We start from the raw sequence: 23,873 nt of genomic DNA, 5'->3' as shown, positions 1-23,873 counted from the left end.
GAATTCAGGGCCAGGACAGGCGACCTGGTGAAGTGACAGAAACCAGTCAGGTGGCGAAGGGAGAGAACTGCATATTGAGGGAGGAGGAAGCGAAAGTGGAGACCAAAAAAAGTATATAAAAGTGAATAAATAAATGTAGACATACATCATATGAAGAACAACTAGAAGCAACTGATGTTACTGGAGGTTAAAGCTCAACTGGTAAAAAGAAAAAGAAAAGACCAGTCTGGAGCATGAGACAGAGCATCCTCGACAGAAGATTCGTTTTCCCGGATTGAAGCGCTCTGGCTTCCATCTGGGAGGGGACGGAAAACGCTGAAGGGTTTGAATCGGGAAAGCGGCATGGGCCGAGCCGCGCTTCAGACCCCTCAGCCTGGCAGTGGCGAGAGGAAGATGTGAAGGTGGAGACAGAGGCGAGGCCACCACAGACGACAGCAGAACCTCCGAGAATGACAACCTGCGAGGGACAGGGCGCAGAGCGGGCTGACTCCCGACAAAAAGTGACCCTTAGGGGCTGGGGGGAAGCCTTTGGCGGGTCTTCACAACAATCTTCTTTGGCCAGAGATGATTCTGGACGTGGCCAGCATGCCTACCTTCTGCCTGGTTACTCCATGATTAGATTGGTGTTCAGAAAGCCACAACCAAAAAGAAAAAGAAGAAGAAGAAATGGTTTCATACGTGTACTGTGAAAATATTCATTTAAGATTTATTTCATGCTCAGCAAAATTGTTCCAGCATGTACTTTTAATGAAGTTGGGGTATAAAATACGTATTTCTACTTCTATCACCCTAAAAGTACAAGGAGTTCTGCTGATGGTTAAATTGCATCGCGGTTTAGAGAGAGAGAGAGGCCTAAGGAGGTGACTGCCAGGGAACACGTGCCTGGCGTTGCGCCCTCTGCAGGTGCCAGGTGGTGGTGTAGCTGCTCCAATACGTGCAGAGCTGGATCACTTAGATCACAGGTGTTTTCATGACGTGGGGGATCTCATCCACTCCAACGACTTCCACCAGTAGCGGCACCCAGATGAACCCCAAGTCCTTCCCTTCCTCCTGAGCTCGGACCTTTACGCACAACTGCTAACCAGGCACTGTGGTGGCCTCAGGAACCTCGTGCTCGAGTGCATAAAAGTAAACCTGTGACCTTTCCTATACACCTGCCTGTCCCTTCCCCACATCCACTGTTCCCAAGGATGACATGAAAATTTGCTCAATAACCCAAGTCATCTCACATTCCTCCTTCTCCACCCCCGCAGCCCTCCAAGCACCCCATCCCACAGAATCTAAGAATTCCGACCAATGGTGTCACCTCCTCTTTTCTACCCCTCGCCCTCTGCCCCCTGTGCTAGGACGAGAGCCTCGTGACTGCTCTCAGCCTGCCGTCTCTCACCCAACCAGCTTTCTCCATGAGTTGATCATACTATTCCTTAAATGTGTGAGATGGTTTTAATGGATTCCCATCGCCTTTATAGAATTCTGGCTTCCTGGGGGCCAGGATGTGGCCCCTGCCTAACTCTCCGACTACGTCTTTTGTCCTCTGCCTGCCCCACATGGCTCTGCACCACACACCCAGGCTCTGGCTGGCACAAAGTCCTGTGGGCAGAGGCTCTTAACAGGCCACATGGGTTATACCCAATGCTAGACACTTCCTGTGACCCTCCGCTCTGTCCTGACAGACTCCGTCTTGTAGTTCAAGCTTCAGCTGATGTGCTCCACCTTCCGGGAAAAGTTCTGACCGTCCCTCTGTGCCTCCACTGTCCCCGATGCTGTGTTCTTCAGCAACGCTTACACAATCTTATTCCACTAACTGCAGCTCATGCTGAATTCCCTCCACTAATGCAAGCTTTTGAAGACATGGACCTTATGCCAGTCATATCTGCATCCCTGAGACCTTGTTTGAGTCATGGTGAGCCCTTAATTGATGTTTATCGAAATCCAAATAGTTTCAAAAGTGATATTCAGATGAATACATTTTTCTCTTTTAATTTAATTTCTTTGGTATATAAAAGTAGCCAAAATATGAAGGGAAAAATGCCAAGTACAGTGACTGCAGAGATTTTGGCTCAAAGTTCAACTCTAATCAATTGCAAATGGCTGACAGGGCACAAGCCTGAGGGACAGGGAGGCCCAGTCAGGTTCTGAAGAGTGAGAGTCACGACCTGTTATTAGCACTTTCCGTCGTGGTCGCATCTTATATTTGCTCTCCTTCCCTCAATGGTAGGTATTCAATGAGCACGTCTTTTTGAATAAGTATTCAATAAGTATTTTTAAAGATCTCACTTTGTGCACATGAGTAAGGCAGTGCCTGCATTTTCAAAGAATCTATTCATACTGAGAACACTCGTGCTCAAACCTGCAAAGGGCACTTCTGTTGGATAATGCTATAACATCCTTAAAACGTATACTTAATTTTTAAATAGCCTTAATTTTAGCCTGTGCAGTCTGGTTGGTACAATTCTATTCTCTCGTGTAATTTGACAAACTTGGGAATCTAAAACAGTCATTGCATTACCTTTGGGAAACTTGAAAAAGAATTAAATGATCACTACCTAATATAAATATATTTGTCATGTCTTTTGGCAAACATAAAAACTAGATGTACTGAGTTAAAAAGACAAATGAAAATCTTATTTCATTGTTTGGGGTGTGTGCGTGTGTGTGTTTTAAGGAACAACTTGGTGCATCTACAAAATAGATTTAAGAAAAAGTCAACCCCTAAAATGTCCTTTTAAAAATGATTCTCTTGTCCCACAAAGTCTGGTGAAGGTCTGCTTCATTATAATTGTATCTGAGCTCTATATGCTGCAGCGCTGCTCTGCCAGTGAGTCATATCACAGCTATTCCCAGTTTGTAGCCAATTCTCCAGAGAAGCAAAGGAAAAAAGAAACAACTGCCTTTTAAGGAAATCAAACCTGTTCCTGGCGATAAACCTCTTTCCATTTCTATGTGAACAAGCTCTCAACAACGGAAGAAGAGAACACTGCAAAACGCATGACCTGTCAGAAGCGTCACCCAGACAAATGCATCTGTGGGACTGTCTAATGCTTATCCTGTACCTATTACACGTAAACATATCACGTAAATATATGCACCTGGGCATGTCGACTGGTAAAATAAAGGGCATTTCTTTTTCTGCAAACAGTAGAACATCTGGTTGCAGTTTGGAATTATTGTTTGGCTACTTTGTTAAATAAATTTGTCTTTAAAAAGTAAAAAAAAGGGAATTTGCAAAGGAAGCTTATAAAACATGGACTCTGTATTGCAAAGAAATCGTATAAAAAGCTAAACGAGAAAGATGGTTAAAAGTGGGGTCCTGCAGCAGACGCCGCTCAATCGACCTCCCTCCTCAACGCAGCGTTTGGTGGGGAAACTGTCACTCGCATTTCAATGTCTCTGTAACTCTTGTCATTTTCTAAGTTGGAAAACAGAGAGAACATAACATTTTAGTAGATGTAGCTAGATAGTTATTTTTTCTAATTTTTTGCAATTGTTTTATTCTCCTTATATTATACCAAAATAGTACTACCCCTAGACTTTTTTGTCAGTGTCTTAACGAACTAGAAAAAACGGCTGCTGGCATAATGAAATTCTTCTTTGAAAAGCACAAGTGAGGGATATTTAACCAGTTAACGCAAAATCATTGTTACAGATTAAAGTATGTTATTAGTGTTGCCACCTGTAAGTCATACATAACAAGGGACACTCGTACGCATACACACGCTATCTACGTAGTATAAAACCAGGTTTTGTTTTTGACTAAATTCTTTCCTACTTCTTACCTGAACAACGAAGCTACAACTAAAGGATTCAAAAATGAAAATGCTCAATTTCCATCTATTAAGTCACAACATCCTGATACCATTTTCAGTCAGGGAATTGCAATGGTTGAATTCTCTGGATCCAAGAGAACTTTTTGTTTGTTTTTAACCTAATTACTTTTAACCTTCAAGATCATTATAACAATTTTTTTTACAAGCCGCAGAAATGCTCTGGAACTTAAAGAAGAGCATTCTATTTAAAAAAAAAAAAAGTTTATTGTAAAGAAAACATATCTGGTAAATATTTTAGAAAAAACGTTTTAAAGCCAATAACTTAAAAACACAAAATCTTATAGAAATTATAACTATATACTTCTTAGACCTTGGCATATGTAAAAGATTTCTCTAACAAGGCCCAAAAACATTAACTACAAAAGAAAAAGAAATGGATAAATTTGACTCTATTAAAATTATTGTTCCTCAGAAGAAACCTTAAATAACACGAAAAGACGGCTTATAAAACCGGGAGAGCCTTCTCTGCATACAGCTGACCAGGTTTAATAGGAAGAGCAGGTGAGGCACGTGTACTGCCCACCACGAAGAACACGGATCTACTGCGGAAACATATCCGGGAGATGCGAACGGGCACTTCACCGACGAGAAAGAAAGCACGTGGGAAGGCGCAGCCGGCTGACCTGGCGGCCAGAGACGTGCCAGGCGGGCCCCCAGCCCGAGCCTCTCGAACCACCTGCGGGGCGGCCGCGGGCACCGCGCGGTCTGGGCCAGCCCGGGGGGGCCCCCCTTAAACCCGGTCATCGCCACCCGGCCCGGGCGCCCCGCGTGCACTTGGACGAGAAGCGGGGGCGACACCGTGCGGCGGCCACACACAGCACGGGGCCGACGCGCAAGGGAAAGAAAAGCTCTTTCATAAAGTTAAAAACAGCTGAACTAAAAATACGTACTTCCGAAGGATGCATAAATGCTCATTAAAACTGTATGAAAAGAAAGGCGAGAAGTGACGAAGACAGAGTGCAGAGAGATGGCGACCTCGGCGGGAGAGGAAGGTGATGCATCGGGGTGCGGGGCCCCATAATGTTAGATGGGGGCTATTGTCTTGGTTTGTGTTCAGGGAGCTGGAGGCACGTATGCCTATGAGATTATTAAAAATAACTCAGGAAATGTGCTATGAACCAAGGATTATAATTATCCCAATGCCATCCTCTTGTCCAATTAATTTAAATAAAAAAATAAAACTTCAGCCCATGGCTCAAATGTTTTAGAAGGCTTTCAGATAATGATCTGATTTAGTTGTTTTTCTATTCTTCTACGGGAATTTTTAACATCTGATATTTTTATTATAAAAAATAGTGCCAAATATCAAAATGAAATATATAAAATATCAACGCGTTAAGCACTAAGCTCAGTGGATCTAATCCTTCCTGACTCCTGGCTTTGCTCTGGGAGCGAGCGCCGTCCCTCCCAGTCTTCCTCCCTCTCCCCCCTCCGGTGATCTAAAGAACACGTGGGACCCCTCGTCCCCCAGCCACCTCCCTCTGCGCGACTGCCCACCGGCCCCGCCCATCTGCATTCTTTCCCGCTCTCCCCTAATCCCCAGTCCCTTCCCAGGCAGACACCTGTGCGGCTCCCATCCCACCGCTCCACTGAGAGAAGATCTCCAAAACCCTCCTCGTGTCAAGTGTGGTCTTCCATCCTCCTCCCGAACCCGGAAACGTCCGTCACGGATAATTCACTCCTTGAAAAATATTCCCCTTTCTCAACTTAGAAACACTTACGTTCTGTGTCTCTAGCGACCTCCTAACTTCTTCCTCCGCCCATACTTTACATACTCATCTTCCCCTCTGTCCTCCTTGCGTCTTGCTTCATGTAGCTCAGCTACTGTCCCCCTATATCCTGAGCCCGGACGGCTACTCTTGGCTCTTCATTATGTAGCTCCTTCTCTACGTCTCACAGATCACTCAATTTCAATTGATTTCAACTTAAATTTCATTTCTTTTCACCATGACTGCTCCCCATAACTTCTTCCTGTGTGGCATTTCAACAAACGCCACATCCGTCCTCCAAATCACTGCCCACTCTCCCCCTGTTCTTGTCGTCTGCATCCTGTATCTCTCTAGTTTGTTCCTCCTTTTTCAGCCCCGGGACTATCAGCCTATGCTAGAGTCTCGTCACTAGTCACTGGAGCATCGCGATGTCCTCCTAGCTGTTCTCCATCCCCCCGGATCCCCCTCCCAATCCGCCTCCACGCTGCCACTGGTCAGTCACCTCTCTGAGTACGTGCGGGATCGTGTCACACCCTTCCCTCAAAACCTGTCATGAGACTTTGAGAGGGGTTGTAACAAATAAGATGAGTGTGCAAGGAAGAAGGTAGTGACTTCTAATTGCTGGCTTTTCTCAACTTCTGAGTTAATAAACTAAAGAGATTCTGAAACAGTATCTTCTAACTCTTTCCATGATATTGAGGTGGCAAGACGTTTATCATGGCCTTTGTCACAGGGCTTTCCTTTCAGTCTGACACAAAAGCTTCATGCAAACTACAGAAAATGAGTGTAGAGTGTCCCGTGTTATCACAGACACATGCCAATGAGCCCTCGTGCTGCCCACAGAAACACAAAACAAGAAAAGAAACGCGGCTTAGGCATCGTAGGACGCTCTGAACTCTATCTGACTGAATTCTGTCTGGTACAAGTCACTGACATTTATCTAATGTAAGAGAAACCACTACAGCACGAGCACTGAACACTTTCCCAGAAGATTCTGGGCTCTGCCGACCACCTGCTGTTCACTGAACACACCTTGCTCTTGCAGGCCCCTGTGTCCTTGCTGAGTGTGTCCCTGGCCTGGGACGTCTTTGTCCAATTCAGGGCCCAGTTTGACTGATGAGTCCTCTGTGCTGCTCCCTGATGCCACTATGTAAAATCAGCTTATTCATGATTTTTATTTTATAACACATCATCTATTCCTCTCTTTACAGCCTTGTCGCCTTGTATAATAGTTACGAATTTGCCTCTCCCACAGAAGCTTGTTTCTTAAGATCAACGACAACGTCTTATTCACCCCAGAATCTAACTCGGCTGTGGTAAAGCAATAACTGGACTTGGTCTTTGTCTCTGGTGCCCGGCACAAACTTCCAAAGCCTTGGAGTTTCCTGAGTGCTAGGGGTGTGTTTCGTTACCCACAAGGAGACTTTCTGACGCATCTGAGTTTATGCTAATAAGGTGACTTACGGGGGGGACCCTAAGCAACCTCAGAATGGGCTGGTCACCAGAAAGACCAAGTGATACAGGTCGGAACTTTCAGCCCCACCCACTGGCCTCTGGGAATGGAAAGGGGGGCTGCAGATTAAGCCCTTTAAAACCCCTTGAATGATGAGGTTAGTGAGCTTCCGGGTAATTAACACACCTGCAATGCCGGGAGGGTGGCACCCCGGTTCCATGGGGACAGAAGCGCCTGTGCTCAGGGTGCTTCTTGAGCTCACCCTGCATACCTTTTTCTTCACCCGGCTATTTGTCAGCATCCTTTATCATCTCTTTCATGATAAACGGGTAAATGTAAGTAAATGTTTCCCTGAGTTCTTCGAGCCGCTCGAACAATGAAACCAAAGGTGGGGGTCTTGGGAACTCTCAATTTGGACCCCGTGGGTCAGAAGCGCAGTCCACTATCTGGCTTTGTGACCGGCATCGGAAAAGGGTCCGTCTTCTGGGACTGGGCCGTTAACCTGCAGGATCTGATGCCATCTCTAGGCAGACAGGATCAGAACTGAGCTAAATTGGTAGACACCTGGTCAGTGTCTGCTGAGATTTGGAAAAATGCTTAGTGGTGCTGGAAAAAAACACATCAGAATAGTACTCTTCACAAAGCCTGTGGTGAATATGCTTGCCTAACGAATGAGTATCAGAAGCTCATGCTAAAAATGAGGTGGTTGACTTCGCCCTGAAATCACGCCTCTAATGGTTATGGCTCCAACTTGGAAAAGCGCATGGGAAAAAAGGGTTACAGTGAAGCTGAAGCTATAAACACAAATACTACCCATTTGTTTAGCTAAACATATTCCTTATTAATGGTGCCCAAGTCCATTTAATAACGCTGAATCTCAGCGTTACTTAATAACGAGCTCGGCCAATCTAAAACTCTGAAGTCTTCTTTTTCTGAACTACTGTCTAGCTGGTATCACTTCCGTCGCCTTTTAAAACTGATTTTTGTCATTAAAGGCAGAGTTTAGTGTTTACTGGTACAGTTAGGGCTTCATGAGAAGGAACGGCACATTACAGGGGGCAAGTGACTGGTATTTCCAAAAGTCTCCATTCGAACAGCAGTCATGAGAAGAAGACAGTTCACTGAAGGCAGACTTTGCATCAGTGGGTAGAAGTTACAAGTGCAAAGATGTCACCAAATATTAAGAAAATTTTTATTTGAATAATGGTGACCAACAATGAATTCTTTAGATTTCATTGGGTCCTACGGCCAGAATTATTTTTTAAAAGGCTGGTTGTTTATCCGTTAGTGATGGTGTGAAAAGAAGTCCTCCCTCCATCTAGGGGAAAGTTGCATCGAATGAGGTGTCTCTTTCAAATCTGAAGTTTTATGATCCTATTAATATTTTCCATATTTGTCAGATGTGGCTGTTCTGTAATCAATCTTATTTTGCATCTAGACTTAACACCATCAATTGGTGTAACCTATTAAGTATGCCTGTGCTTCTAGGGAAATTTCTCTTTATAAAATAAGTCTGTATTCTCATTGCATATACATCTATTATAAAGAGAAAAAAGATCTCTGAACGAAAATGGGACTTGTAAACAAAATGATTTTTAATATATGTCTCATCTAACTCTTAGAGCTAATGATCTAAAGAGCTTCTAAATGTTAGTATCAACTCTTTCCATGATGGTGAGATGTCAAGGCCTTCGTTATGACCTCTCATGCAGAGTTTGCCTTTGACTTTGACACAGAAACATCATGCAAACTATGGAGAAAGAATGCAGAGTTTTTAATATTATCATAGGAACATGCCAAAAAACTTTCAGGATTGCACAAAGAAAATAAAAACAATGAGCGAAGGAATGAAGGATCAAGCATCACAGAACGTATTGATATTTCCATTCCAGCAGCTTAAAAGGTGACCAGATTCAACAGAAAAACAAATGATGGAGGGGGAAAAACAAAGACGGAATTGATTGCAGACATACATCTGGAGTTTATAATGGAGGAGAGAGAAGTGCTATGCGACTGGTCCACATCAATGGACAACCAAGAAAGTTCACGCAGGTATAACGCAGGCACTTCCCAAATGCCCGAGATAACGGAACCGAGGTCAGCATAAAAAGATTTAAAACCTCAGATCATTCGAAATTCCATCCTCACATCCATGAGACTTTCTTCAATCAAAAAATGTTCCTATCTTTCCTCCATCCATATGACAGTAAAGGTGGCAGCAAGCGGTACAAGGTCTAAGGACAGATGACGAACAGGAAAATCCAGGCTAGATCTCTTGGGTATTTATTGAGGGTCTTTTACGTGCAAGAAACCCTCAGGTAAGAGAAATGTAAAATATACTTCCTGCCTTTAAGGGGCTTAGCATTTTCTTTGGGGAAAAACACACACGCATACTTCTGAAAATAAGTTAACAGTGTACGATCAAGCACCAAATGCGTGGGCATTGACCATATGCTGCACTGGCGGTTTTAGAGAATAAAGCCTCATATTTTGTTTGGAGAGGGAGGATTCATGAAAACAACTGGACTGAACTAAATTTAAAGGACTCTTCGGGAAAATTACTGACTGCATAAGATAAGAAAGGTTTGTTTTGGGCTGTGTTCCTTTAACCTGCTTTTGTAAAAGGAGTTACTGGATTGGCCAAGACCCCCCCCCCCCCTAGTTAATACTAATATCATCATCCACCCACACAGTGTGATTTTAAACCACTGAGCTTTTCTGTGAAATTGGTTAAAATCCTCTAAACTCACTCGTCCCTGAAAGCATCGTTCTTGTTTCTTAGAGATAAGCACCTCAGTCTCCCTATCTCATCAACTGGCAGAAACTGGCAATACTTACAAACATGATATTTCCCATAAATATGCATACTTAGCCAAAGCCAAACAAGCCTCTTCCGGGCATTTGTGCTCATGGAGATCACGAGATTTTGAATGCTGTAAACAGGAAATCCCACTTTACTGCTCCTCAGCCAGACAGGAGTGCGGCATGTTCTGAAGGTCAAAAGCAAGTTATGGGCCAGCGAGAAGGACGAAACCCCAGCGCAGAAAAGGAGAAGCCAAGCAAAGTGACCTCGCCTGCATCCGCCACCACCCCCCGCTGTCTACACCGCCTGCATCCGCCACCACCCTTCGCTGTCTACACCGCCTGCCGTTCTGGCCTACAGAGGAACCGGTGCAGAAACGCTACTAGTCAGGGCTTCTCTCTGAACCTGGAGCCACCTCGGAGCTCAAACAGCAATGAGAAAGGACACGTGTTGCTGCAAAGACAGAATCTAAGATTCAAGCAGCCACACGGAAGGGACTGGTGAACCTTCGGTGCTGGAGCTGGATTAATGATGTGGGGGCCATTACAGAGCCCAGGTTCTGGGAATGGAAAGTGAAAGAAGGTGGGGGGGAATCGTGGGCGTCTGTCTTTGGCAAGTGGGGTACCAGGAGCACACCATGAGCCGCCGGTAAATGCTGCTGTGCAGCTGCTACGGCCTCTCGTTTGTATTATCTTCATTTGCATTTCTTTTTTAGTCGGAATTGAATGCAAGTTTGATCGTAAGTTGGTGCGTGTGCAGAGAGAGGGGTCTGAAAAGCGGTTCCCCAAAATGTTAACAATGTGTTATTTCTAGGTGGTGTGATTGGACTTTATTTTATTCTTTCCAGTAATGTTTGAATTTTTTACAATGACAATGCGCTATCTTGTGTAAGCCAAAAATAAGAAGCATTTTCAAATCTAGCTATTTTAATTTTTTTTAAATATAGATCTTCATCCATTTGTGGCACAGAGCCATAATTTGAATCAGAATACTACGCTTTGAGCTGTGGAACTAAACTAAGTCCAAGTATGCCAGGGATTCTCTGGCTTTTCTCTGACACATCTGAGCTGAAGGAGGGGGCTTCAGGAACGGGTGGAAGGATACTCAACACAGTCCCTCCTCTCCGTCAGATGGGACGTTTCAGGAGTGACAGCGAGGTCAGAGGGAGCGGTCCTGCTCTGTGGAGTGATCCCCATTCACCATCCCTTCTGAGGGGGAGAACGAAACTTAAAAGGTGTAAATCATACTGGATCCAGAGTTTAAGTAAAGAAGTCAGATTTACTTTAAAAAATCAATTGTCCTAAATCTATGAATTCTTAATGATATCTTAAAAAGCATACAAATTACATTTGCATATGCTAAGAAACTACCTCGGTATTTAAAAAACTAATAAGGAAAGGGAAAGAATTAGGTTAATTTACTATAATACAATTTTAAACATTCAAAAAGGAAAATCTAGTAAAAGAGCACATTAAATTGATATTCTTTTGAGTTTTTGCTTTATTTTGTATTTTTTTTTAACAAATATGTCCTTCAAATTATGATTTGGAGAAAAGAAATAAGATGCCCATAAATGCTGTGTAAATAATTGCCCTTTCCAGAAAATATCGCTTTATTTTTCAACAGAGGAAATATGGCCATTCATAGGTGGCATCTTTCACCTATTATCCTCTTGATTTAAAGCAGACTCTAGCTGAAAGGAACCTTAAAACTATGTATTCTAAATCCTTCCGTTTATAATCAGAGAAACTGTGAACCAGACCATATTAATGACGTCATTATGGTCAGAGAGTCAAGTCAGGTTAGACTCACACTCAGAATTCAGGTCTCCTGGCTCTCGGCTCAGTCAGGGGTCTTTTCACCGAGCCCCCTGGATTGGTGTCTTGTTCCTACATAATACCAAATAAAAATATGAAGACATACTTATAAAGTATTTGTAGTATTCTTCTAATTACCATTTAAATAAATCGCTCATTAGAAAAAGCATCAGATAAAGCTTGAGCAAAATCAGGGTTTCCAGTAGCTGCCATTCTCACACCAAAGAATGAAAGGTGTACATTCATGCAGTCACTTATTTAGTCAACGACCTATCGCTAACTACGTAAACTTGATTTAAGGCCCTAGCTACACATATATGTGACGCACATGCGTCTCATCCACCCTGAGGAGCACGATTTTATGGATGCCAGGAGCTACGGCCAAAGGGCAAGGTGTCAGCATAGGGAGGGAAATGCAGCCTTTCAACTAGGAGTACCGATGAGAAACAGGGCTCTGTGTCAGAACGCCAGCCATACGGAAACGACAGTTGTCTAAGTGCAAAGCGGTAAGGCATACTGTGGACTGAAGTCACCCTCTGCCACCTTGGCCCCAGGACACAGCCTGAGTCAGAGTCCCAGTCTGGCAGTGGTGTGAGGGCGTACCTACAGCAGGGAGGCCCTGGTCCCTGCCACCCCACCCCTTCTCCCTGACCTCCACGCTTTTTCCAACCCCAAAGCATAACTGTCTTCCAGCCGCCACTTGCCTGTGATGCAGATCCCAAACTTCAGGTCATGTTTTCATCCTCAAAGGCTCTGACGAAGTTTATGGACTTCCCCAAATAATGAGTATTTGTTTGTAATGGAATGCGGCTTTATCACTTACTTAATTAAAAATAGAACCATTACTAATTAGTCGGTTAAAGAATATTAATCTTTATTGCATACCTACTCTATGCCTAGGAGAAATATATAGTAACATTCCGTTTCAGGAAAGATCACGGGCAAGGTCACAGAGGCCCGGGGGAAGAACCAACGAGCCAAATTCAGGAGAAAACGAGCAGTCTCACGGGAGGAAGTAAGCTGTTCAGATCAGAGCAGTGAAAAGAAGAAAAGGGACTTAAAACCTTAAAAAGGAGTTTCTACAAGTGAAGTGCTGCACTGTTGAAACACACTCCTGGAAAATACTTAGAGGGCAAAGGCACTCTCCATACTGGTTCAGCTCACCCCTAAAGCGACGCTTGCTTCTGCACCCCCACCTGGCACATACACGCGCACACACACGTGCACACATCACTCTTTCTTCTGCAGATCAGGCAACATCAGATTTGGTGTCTTGATTTGCTTAGGAAGCTGTGGGGAAAAAGAGAGAGCTGTAAAAAGAACTAGATAAAGAAAGACTGAGAATTACGAGAATGAGGCAGTGAAGATAGAGAAGGAATTTTCCTTCTCAAACAGGAAGGGAAGCGGAGGGTCAGAGCAGTCCAAGGTCACAAAGAACAGAGTGGAATAAATGCCATAATGGGCCCCTTAACTGAATATGGGTCCACACTCAGCCCTGTGCTTGCTGCTGAGGGCCGGGGGACTCGCTCAGCAGGAAGCTCCCTGGCCATTCTGGCATGAAGGAGGCATGCAGTGATGAACCCCTGCACCCCGACCCCCGCCAGCAGCTCTGCCGCAGGGGGACACTGTTCTTTCTCCATCTGGCAGGCAGGCAGCCAAAAGATTCGGGACTTGGAAATGGATCACTGCGTTCTGACTCCCTGTAGCAGCCGGCAAATGTAATACAATATTTGCACAGTTCAATCTAGTATCAGTCACACAGAGCACCAGCCAAAGGAAAATGTTACGTTTTTCGTGAAAGAAATAAAAATAAAGATGGCTTCTATGGTTGAATCTGACTCCCAAGGCCTAAGCCTTCACAAATTTTGTTTTTCATTTTAGCTTGATCTTGACTGATGAAAATAACTCACCACTGTTTGAAAAGCTAAAAACACCAAGAGTTTAATGTATTATCATCTACTTAGAAAAAGCATCCTTATATAGTAATAAGTTCTTGTAATTCAGAAGGCAGGAGTGTGGGGGTGGAGGTGGGGATGGAATGAGACACTCATCGGCCCTCCCTGAAGGCCCAGGCACAGAGCTTTCCTGACCGTTCAGGGAGCAGGGTCCTGTATTTACTCACCCGGGACAATTTATTTTCTTTTATATTTTCAAAGCACTCAATGGTTCCTTCTCTTTGTGATGAGTCCCATATGCTGTTTCCAATGACAGGGTGATGGCTTACTCAGTGAGTGGAAGGCCTCACTGGGAAACCGTTAAATGTCAACTCACAGGGAGGGACACCAGGGCTGTAGGAGGCCTCTCCCTCAACTGACACTGAGGTAGGGTCTTAAAAGGCACTGCACAGAAGACAGCAGATAATCCCTTCAATTTCACAGAAGTGAGTTAAATAAAAGTAAAATAACCACAAATGTGATAGTAGTGATTTTTTAAAACCTGTGAATGTTTCCAGTATGTCAAGTAACTTAATGTGTAATTTCTAGCCCTGAAAGCAATCCGTGGAGATAGACGCAACGACTTCCCATTTTACAGACGGGGGGCAGCACAGAGACCGATGTGATAGAAAGGCAGTCGACTCGCTCTAAATAGAGCTCAGCATAGCTCTGAGCAGCCCATTCTTCAGTGTGAGGGACTTCCCTTTTAAAAACCTATACTACCTTTAAGTGGGATGATCATTTTATTTGGCCTCTTAAAATATATAACTTTAGAGACAATTGCCTCAAACTGATTGAACTTCATAACAAAAAAAATCTATAAAAATATCTATAATTGATATGGCAAATATTCTGTGAAATGTTGCATTTTTTAAAAAAAAAAGAAAAGAAAATCTGCACTGGATGAAAAAACTAACACAAATCATTTACTTGGTTTTTGTTCCCTTAACTTTCATCTACATTTCTGGAGTAAAAGGAATTGGATTAATGCTTTTCTTAGTTTCTGAAGACAATAAACATCTGTAGAAGACAGCTACTTCCTCCTCTAAGGAGAATAATGACGATGAGAGACTTTACTGCATGGTTACTGTGTGTCAGGTATTATCCTAATATACAATCCTTACGAAGAATCGCAAGACACATTAACTGATTCCTTGGGTCACTGATTCCTTATCTGTTAAACTGGTGACATTTTTCATCTATAAACACAATTCCATTACATAGTACCCCATTTATAGGTGAAGAAACTGAGGCTCAGAAAAATGTGTTTAAAGCTACGCAGTGGCAGCCAGCATTAAAATGCTTCTGTCCTTTCGATGGGTCAGTTTCCAAACAATGTCTAAATAAGATCGCCTCTTTTTTTGAAGGAGAAATGAAATTAAGACTCACCAGAAAATGCAATAAAACTCCTCTCTCCTCTAGAGCTGACTTCAAGGTCAAAATAAAATGGACCTGTGTATCAAATTCTCTGTGACACTCCTTAAATTCTTCCCTCACTGGGAGAATCAATGTCAGAGGAAGAAGAAATATTACCCTAATATCGTTTTAAACCCAATTTCTACAGGAGAGGTGGTGGTAAGCACTGACATAAATAAGTGCTCTAAAGACTGGCCAGCGGGCCGCTCCGTCATGAAAAGCTGAAACGGATGGAGAGGGGACAGGAAGATGGCAGCTCTCGGAGCTGTTCTCGGAGAACCTGCCCCACAGGAAAACAACCCCATGGTCGGGGTCCCCAGGAGAGAGAGTTGTTCATTTTTATCTCGGTGAAAGTCTGGGCTTCTTAGAGCAATTCCTCACAGAAACAGAGGCCGACAATGGCCTACGGTCTCCTGGACATGCCGAGTGCCCTCCTGTCCCGGGGCCCTCTGTGCTGGTGGGGCCCTGTGCCTACAAGGCTCCCCCACTTCCCTGCCAAGCCCACTGGAACGCCTCCAGACATTTACCTTCCTCTGAAAAATGGGAAGAAATGAGTACCAATGAGCAATGTTTCATCTGCATTAATATATGCACTGACATGGTGCCCTGGTCCCATCTGGTCCAGTTATAAATTTCATACTTGAGGTGACCCCACCCGGCAGGGGACCTCCCAACACGGTGCTGCAATATCTTATGCTTTACAGTGCTTGATTAAGTGAAGGTCCATGTTATTATCTAGTTTCGACCCTTAAAATGACACAAGCTCTAAAATATTCCTGAAAAGAAGCTGTCAATGAAAGACAACACATTTCCAGCACAAGAGAAGAATGTGGCAGACCTGACCCTTCTCTAGTTCCTACAGAAACTCCCCATCAGCCACGCTGTGGGATGTAAAACCATTTCTGTCTAATCATATGTGACAGGTAGATAAAATACTCAAAATTAACAAGAATACCATATGGAATGTGGATTTGTACCCATCGCTGACAGAGACGGAATTTGCCTTACTGTCTGTATGATATTATCTTGTATCAGTGTGAAGTAGTCAGGACTAAGGTGATATTCAATAACTAGGCATTCGGAACATAAACAACTTCTGGATTTGTTTTTCAACAATGAATGAAACAGAAGATTTTGAAGAGTTTTTCTACTTGAAAATTATTTAAGTGTATAATTCTTTAAAATGTTACATCTGCACACTTAACTAAAAAAGTTTTCTAACCATGTTCCATATATTTCAAATAGAAAGCACCAATGAGATTTTAACTCTAAAATATAAAAATGTAGCCTATTCCAATTAGTTTGTGAGCACAAAGGATGGACATTAGGAAAGATGAAAATCTACCCGTCAAATCACAATAAAACGTTTGCATTATCAATTAATGAGAATAAAACGATTGGCAGCTAGCGAGTCATTTCTTCAATGTAGATCTACTTACGTTAAAAGATTATCTTTTCCAACCACAACAGTCTTTAGAGCCGAGTATTGGAATAAATTAAAATTTCACTAGCCCTCTGAATCACTGTACCCCGTGGGTCACGTGGTACAGTTTCTGGACTACCTCACTTGCCAAATTATTTGTTCTGGAAATTAAAATTTCAAATAAAATGACTTGACACTAATTTAAATTAGTGAACATACACTTAGTGTCAGAACAGGAAAAGTAGGGTTGGTTTACGAGACCACAAAAATCTCTCCACTACGGTCTTTTGAGGTCCTTCTTTCCCCCCGAACTGTCTGCTCATACTAGACTAGATGCCAAACTGTTGCGTGTAGGAGTTGTGTGTAAGTCTGTGTGTAGAACACACACCCAGGAGCCAAACTCTCTACCCGTGTGACCGGGCAAAGCCACTCACCCTCTCTGTGCCACTGCAATGGGATCTCACAGAGAGAAAATGTCACAGAGTTCTCTCGTCATATTTAAAAGTGATTAAGAAGTACCTGGCACCTTGTAGACATTATATATGTTTCATAAATAAAATTATCTCCAGAAGGCACTGTTAAAAGCAATAAGATGCCTGAGGAAAATGGCACTCCTGGGCTGCTATTACAGAATTCTTAGGGAAAAAATAATCTATGTCCTAAAAAGGTAAAATTCAAGCCAGATAAGTTTTGATGATGGAGATAAAGGAAGGCGCGTACCTAGATAGAATCAGATGGACCATAAACCTTTCATTCTGCCCAGGAAAACCCACGCGGTGCATCGCTTTATCAGTCCAATACCCACCCTGCTTCCACAGAAAAGCAGAAAAGCTAGTCATGGGCGGGCAGGATTATGAAACCAAGGCCAATGGATAGAAAAACAATGATTTGTTATATCATCAAGAGATAGTCTTTCACCGACAGTGTTTCAAATGGTAAATCCACCACATTTTTTAGTACATTCATCCAAAACACACCAGATTGATATGGTGGTTAAGGAAAACTATATCCAGCCCATCTAACCCCAAACCGTAGCCACTATCACCAGCGATCCGCCACATGCCGAGGTTGGGAGTCTGGCCATCTCTGCTTTTCAATGGGGAAAAAAGAATGGTAGATAATTCAAAAAAATAAAATGCCTAAGGTAATTCAATAGCATAAGTATGTTCTCACTGAGGTGGTCCAACAGTGAACTATCCTTCCCCTCCCCCCGAAGGGCAATGCCATTTTGTCTCTCAGATGAGCTTTTAACCCCGTGAAGCTGTCTTCTTTAGGGCTGTTGATGAGGCTAGTGGAATGGAATGCTCCATCTCCTCCCACAGAAACCCTGTGGCAGGTGGTTTCATCACGAATCTGTTAGGACAGACACAGCAAACATCTTGGGGTCCAAATGCGTTTCAGCTTGATTTACAAGTAAAACTGGTTCCCTTTCCAGTCTTGCCCCCACCACTCGCTCGCTCAGAGATGCACTCTCCCTATCGTCTCTCCCTCAGGCCCATTCAACGAAGAAACTGTCATAAGTGTTTTTAAGGCTTAGATTGGGTGAGACTCTATCTCAGACAAACTCTGCATGGAAGTCAGTGCACTTCTCAGCATTTCTAAGTGACAGCCTGTTCTCTCTATCCAGGCTGATGCAGAAAGTGGCATGATGCCTCTGCCAGAGGAAAAGAATCGTATCGGCTTTGGACTGATCTGTACGATTTTTTTGGAAAATAATTTATTTTTTCAGGATCAGGTTTTTAAATTATAAACTGAGAGTAATAAAACTTTGTCCACCCAACTGGTACCAAATGAGGTAACATGTTCACACACTTGGATGACTGTAAGATGCACACATCACATGTGAAGTATTTTTAGTTAAGTACAAAACTTAGCTTACATTCTTGAACACTTATTAACTGACAAGGGGAAGTTAAATGGAACCAAATCTGCCTTTTAAAGTTATTACCATGAAAAATATGGAAATATTATCTAGTTATGTATAACATGTATGTCACAATGATATTACATATCAACTTTCAGAATTTGCAATATGACTTTCTTTACAAACAACAATCACCTTAGTTTAATACCTAATAAAAGTTCGAAGTACTTGCTCTAACTCGAGAGTTCCAGACTCTGACAGCAGCATTCAAGAAACGGCTCTCCGGACGAGCAGAAAGCGAGCACCTGCCTAACAGCGAAGGGCAGCCCGTGTGACTGAAGTGCTGCTTCACATTCGACAGAAGGAGGAGGAAAGGAAAAAGGGGCAGTTTACACGTCTATTAAGCCCAAATCCAGATCGTAATTCGAAGTAGATTCTCATCCTACCTAGAAACAATAGCTTCAAATGATCATCAATGGAAGTCACGTGAGGTAGTGACAGATTTTCAGAGCTAACATCCATCAAGTACGTGTGACTGAGCATATGGACCTGTGGTAAGTCATCCAGTCATAAACATGAAACGGTTTTACTCCTCACAGTAACCGCTTTCGACCACGATGAAGTCAGGTCCCTCCCTCAGTCACACTTCAGGCAGATTCCAAGCATTTCGGGTGGCTTTCAGTTATTAAACAGTCGAGTCCAATCGGGGCTTCAATCTGCTTTCCGACTCCAAGCTGGCTCCTGGGCTTGGCCTGGGGGGGTAGGGGACGGGCTGCTTCTTAGCACCTCCTGCTCCCCAAGGCTGAGGGCAGGGAGGAAGCCTGGAGAGGGGGAGGGCGAGGGAGGTAGATATGTTTCCTCCTAACGGAATGAGGTGGTGTTTCTCTCTGTGTCTGCTGTTGTGCCTCTCTGGTTAACGCTGAGTGGCCCTCCCTGTCCTCTCTGTGGCTGGCGGCCCAATGCTGGGGCACTTGTGTGGCTTCTTCTAGGAGCCCCGGAGAGCACGCTACTGCACAGTTCCCTTCCACAGGAAACAGGGCTCCTGCCTGGCTCTTCCACCTCCCTTCTAGGCTTCTAGAAGCTCCTGAGATGCCAGCATGTTCCGGCCAGCCCCTGGCTGGGCCTGTGTGGGTAGGGCACTGGCACAGTGGCTCAGGCCCAGCCACCTTCTGTGGTTGTCCTTCGCTCACGAGAAACGCAAGGATCCCCGCCTTACCAAAGGGCTCGTTCCTTTTCGTTCTCTGTCTCTGCCTCTGTCTCTGTCTTCCTCTCCCTCCCCCGTACCTTTCTCCAGTCTTATTCCGCCATCCCCTTCCCACTCTCCAGCCCCCAATCGCAAGGGCACCAGGCAGGTCAGCAGCTGCTCTGACAAAGAAGATATCCTGCCAGCAAATAAGATGCCAGGCTCCCCTCTTGCAGGCACCCCAACCTTTCGAGCCCCCCAGCACCTCCTCTCTTCCGCTGAGCCCACCCATCTTGGAGTCAGAAAGAGAAGATTCTCCCACCACTCATCATGACCTGGTCATCAGCCAAGCGCTCAGACCTCGATTCCTGCCTCTCTCTGGCCCTCTCACAGCACCCGGGGAAGTGCCGGAAGGAGATCCTGTGCCACCTTCAGTAAGCCTGTGGGGACACGTCTGGGCTCAACCATCTACAGCCGTGGATCAGATTCTGAGCACTCATCAGGGTTCCCCTGACTGATAAATCGGAGCTGGATAAAGAGCATGGGATGTTTCATAAACCCCTTTCAGGACTACCTCACCTGCCTTCATCCCCTCTGCACCTGGTTCCACCAACGCAGAAGGAACAGTCAGGTCTGCAGTGAAATCCCGCCATGTTTTACGACCTTTGACAGGTAACTTAGCATTTCTGTGCTTTGATTTCCTCAGCTCTAAAAAGAGGATGCTTTTCAAACCACTTCTTAAGTTTGGGGGGTCGTCTGAGGAGATTACACCTGCAAAGAACTTGGAACACTCCTGGCACAGGACGAGGGCTTGACAAATGGAAGCTACATGTGTGCTCTGTCCAGACAGCGGCAAAGCTCAGGGCCAGTCATCATTTTATTTAGTTGTCTCTCAACAAACAGTGACCCGTCTTAGAACCTTGTATTTAGAACCTTAGTGGCTTTGTATTTAGAACACAAATTAAAAGATATATAAACATTTTAAAAGCAGGGTAATGTTACTGATTATTTGAGCCTTTTAAATATTCAACTTAGTCTTGAAAACAAAACAATTTTATGTTCTTGAGCTTCAATGTCAATGAAAAGTTTTGATTATTAAGATTTTTCTTAGTGATCGTTGGAAGTTGGGGTTTGCCTAGAGTTTAATTAGCCAGCCTAATACTAAAAACACTAGACATGTCACTAGAAAGACATTTATCGAGAATTATAAAGTTATTCAATTTCTAACCATTCGTAAAAATGTTAGACTTGTTTTTCTTTTGCTATTTGAGCTTGTTAGATTTTCATTCTACACAGAATTATGGAAATCTACGCACTATTTTATAAGCCAAAAATTTGTTGTCATCTATCGAACTGCTTTGTAGCATTCCCATTTTAAGGGGCATTATTAAAGCACTGTCTGGATTTCTTTTTCTTTGGAGATACACATATTTTCTTCAATTCCCAAATTAACCCTTCGCATATTCCTTAAAACTGTATGTCGTTTGCCAACAACCACCCCACCCAGCCTTCCTGTCTCTTTCTTCTGCGTCTTCACTTGGAGGCTACTTTGGCCCTAATGAGCTCTCTCCAGTCCTTGGAAGAAGAGAAAGTATCTGCCTAAGCAACTTTCATCTCACCTTGAACTCACTGAGAATCCATTAGTGGAATCAAATTGACTTAATGTTTTAAGTGAAAAACAGTGATCTCAGTGAGGCCATGGCCTTGGTAACATAGAAAGTGATAAGCACTTGGCTCTGAGGGTTTGCCACAGCAAGTAATGCCAGCATAAGAAATTAAATAAGTTTGAATTAAGGAAAAAAAAACAGATCAACAAAAGTAGACATTGCCCTAGTAACTTAGAAATTATATCTTCTTTAGAAGGCTCTCTAGTCACATGCAGAACAAAAACCAGACTATGGATTACGGTGTCTCTTTCTCTGTCTCTGTCACACACACATACACACACACACACACACACACACACACATACGCACACAAGGCGAACATCCAGATGCTTTAATAATGATCTCTTTAGAAACTACAAATCCATCGTCTGGGTATTGTAGAAAGACGACTTGCAGGGAGAGCGCGACTGAGGTTTTCAGCACCACACAGCGTCACGGCCGCTCCGAACCCTGCACTCAGCGGAGCAATGCCTGCCAAGCACACTTCACTAGCAAACTGCTTCGGTTCTTCAAACTTTCACACGTAGTGGTTCGCTCTGAAACGAGCTCATCGAGAACTCGGGAGAAACCCACTACAGGCTCTATTCTTCAGGTCTGGCTGTGTAAGAGCCGCCAGTGAATAACAGCTTCCAGCCACTTCTGTCCCCACGTTTTAACTGGTGGACGAGTGACTCTAAAGTAATATACTTTTAAGACTGTAGAACACTCAAGCAACATAGAACCTCACTACCAGGAGAGCCTAATTTCCTCCTTACTTCTCTCACCCACTCAAAATTTTTATCCCTCTCTCACCACACACACACACACACACACACACACACACACACACACACAGTCAAGAAGGCTGGGCGAGAGGTTTGTCTCAGGCCCGGCTGCAAGTTAGATCAGGGCCGGAATTGGAGCCCAGCTCTCAGTCACTAGAGCCAGCCAACTGCTATTCTAGACCCAGAGCAAATCCACCCTGGGCTCCTGATTCCACAATTGCTGAATTAGGCACGGCTATCTCGCCTGATGCTGCCTGCCACTGGCCACGAGAGAAGCAGTGAGACCACCCTTCTGCGCCCTTTAGTCACTCTGCCGGTTCCAGGCCGAAGGTCTGAGGAAAGTTACTTAACCTCTCTGGGTTCCTGCCTCATCGAAAATTAGCGAGTTGAACTGGAGGCCTCTCAGAAACGTCCCAGTTCTGAAAACCCTGCTTTCCCTGTCCTGTTTCATGTCTCACTCTTGATGTTCGAAATTTTCACTAGGTGGCAGGGTTCCACCACCACATCATGAAAGGGTTTCCTCATGGAAACCTGGGAGCAGAGAATTTCAAAGAAACTCCTTTTTTTCCCACAGTGAACATCAAAAAAAAAAAAAATAGTAACAAAAGCCGAAGATGAAGAATCACTACACAGGCCAGTGGTCCATCTATTTCACAAAGATCTAGATCCATTTTTAAGGTAAGTATAAAACAGGAAATTAATCAAACCTGTTCGTTCACACAATACCAGAATTTAGTATTAAAATCAGATAAAGTCTGCTTAGTTTCGTGCATTTTAAAATCTATTTCACCTGGATCCTAATTGGATACTAAGCAGATTCCCTCAAGCAAACTGGTAGCATATTAAGCTAAGAAACGATGCACACATCGCCACAACGCAAACATCTAAAACATTTACAAATCGTGAGGAGCTGCATTTCAGTCTCCTCTGAGCTACAACGCATCCTGAGTGTCTCCGGGTGCGTGCCCAGCCCTGGTGCGCACGGATGGACTAGACCTGGATTCTCACAAGCACTTGTCAAGAGCTCGTGTGAACGTTCTTTGATTTGATTTGATGATGTCTTCATCATACTTTAAACATTTTTGCCCCAAAGTGGCCTTTTCGTGAATGCCGCATAACAAATGTCTCTACCACCAGTTCTTAAGAGTCCACAAAACACCCAGGCCGATCGGTTATGCTGAGCTGAGTGTTTCTCCTCTGTCAGAGCCAAGTGACATGAAACAATAAAAACGGGAATTTCTAACGCAGCCTGGAAGACACGTTCCCCAGCGCCTCGCTGGTTGTCGGAGAAGCTTAGGCTTTTCTTCCGCGGGTTAATACGGCGCTCTTTTTTTCCCTATCAATTTTCAGTTAATTGCATATGTGCTGTCTGTTTTTTTCCAAAGTTTCTTTGATACAAACAAACAAACCCAACATCTTTAAAAAAAAAAATTCAAGACAGCACCCAAATCGAGCTAATGGAAAGACTTCTGAAACCCAGCGACAGGTAGCTGTCTTCCCCTCCGTCCCGCACAGCGCGGTGCGACCCCTTCCCGGGGGTCCTACCTTAGCGACTTGTAGGGGCTGCTTCTGCTCCTTGCCACCTTGCAGTCTGAAGCCCCAGGGCGCCCCTCCGGTCATGGAAATGCAGATAAAATCCCCGGTGCCCATTCTGTCCTCTCAGCTGGGCAGCATGAAGGGCTGGAAGCGGCGGACCAAGCCGGGTGCGGCGGGGGATGCGCGCTCAGCGCCGGGCGCCCGCGGGGAGGCAGGACCGCGCGCCCAGCCTCGGCGGCAGCCGCGCGTCTGCGACCTGCGCCCGGAGGAGGGCGCGCCAGCAGCGGGGACCCGGCCCACCCCCGCGTCACGCGCCTCGCTCGGCCCACCTCCGGGGAGGGGAAAGAGGCTCACGCCAGGAGAACGTCCCCATTTAGGGCGAGATGGCGCGGGGAGCCAAAGGTCTCCAGCACCAACGGATCGAATCCCAGCTCTTAGAAGAATGATGGCAAAACCTGCAGTTAATAATTCTATAAA

The 23,873-nt window shown here is 44.4% G+C and overlaps 1 protein-coding gene across 1 annotated transcript in view; it reads right to left on the bottom strand.

The window, feature by feature from the left end:
- Window positions 1-23,648, bottom strand: part of SYNPO2 (synaptopodin 2) — a 133,146-nt gene extending 109,498 nt beyond the window's left edge. Inside the window, exon 1 of the mRNA XM_039879505.1 lies at window positions 23,406-23,648. Within this exon, the coding sequence (XP_039735439.1) occupies window positions 23,406-23,510 (105 nt within the window). The 5' untranslated portion in view covers window positions 23,511-23,648. The remainder of the gene's footprint in view (window positions 1-23,405) is intronic.
- Between the last annotated feature and the right edge of the window lie 225 nt (window positions 23,649-23,873).

The sequence above is a fragment of the Pteropus medius genome, unplaced genomic scaffold, assembly GCF_902729225.1.
Source record: "Pteropus medius unplaced genomic scaffold, Ma_sr-lr_union100, whole genome shotgun sequence".
Lineage (NCBI taxonomy): Eukaryota > Metazoa > Chordata > Mammalia > Chiroptera > Pteropodidae > Pteropus > Pteropus medius.
The sequence above is the reverse complement of the archived record's forward strand: the minus strand, read 5'-3'. Positions and strand labels throughout refer to the sequence as shown.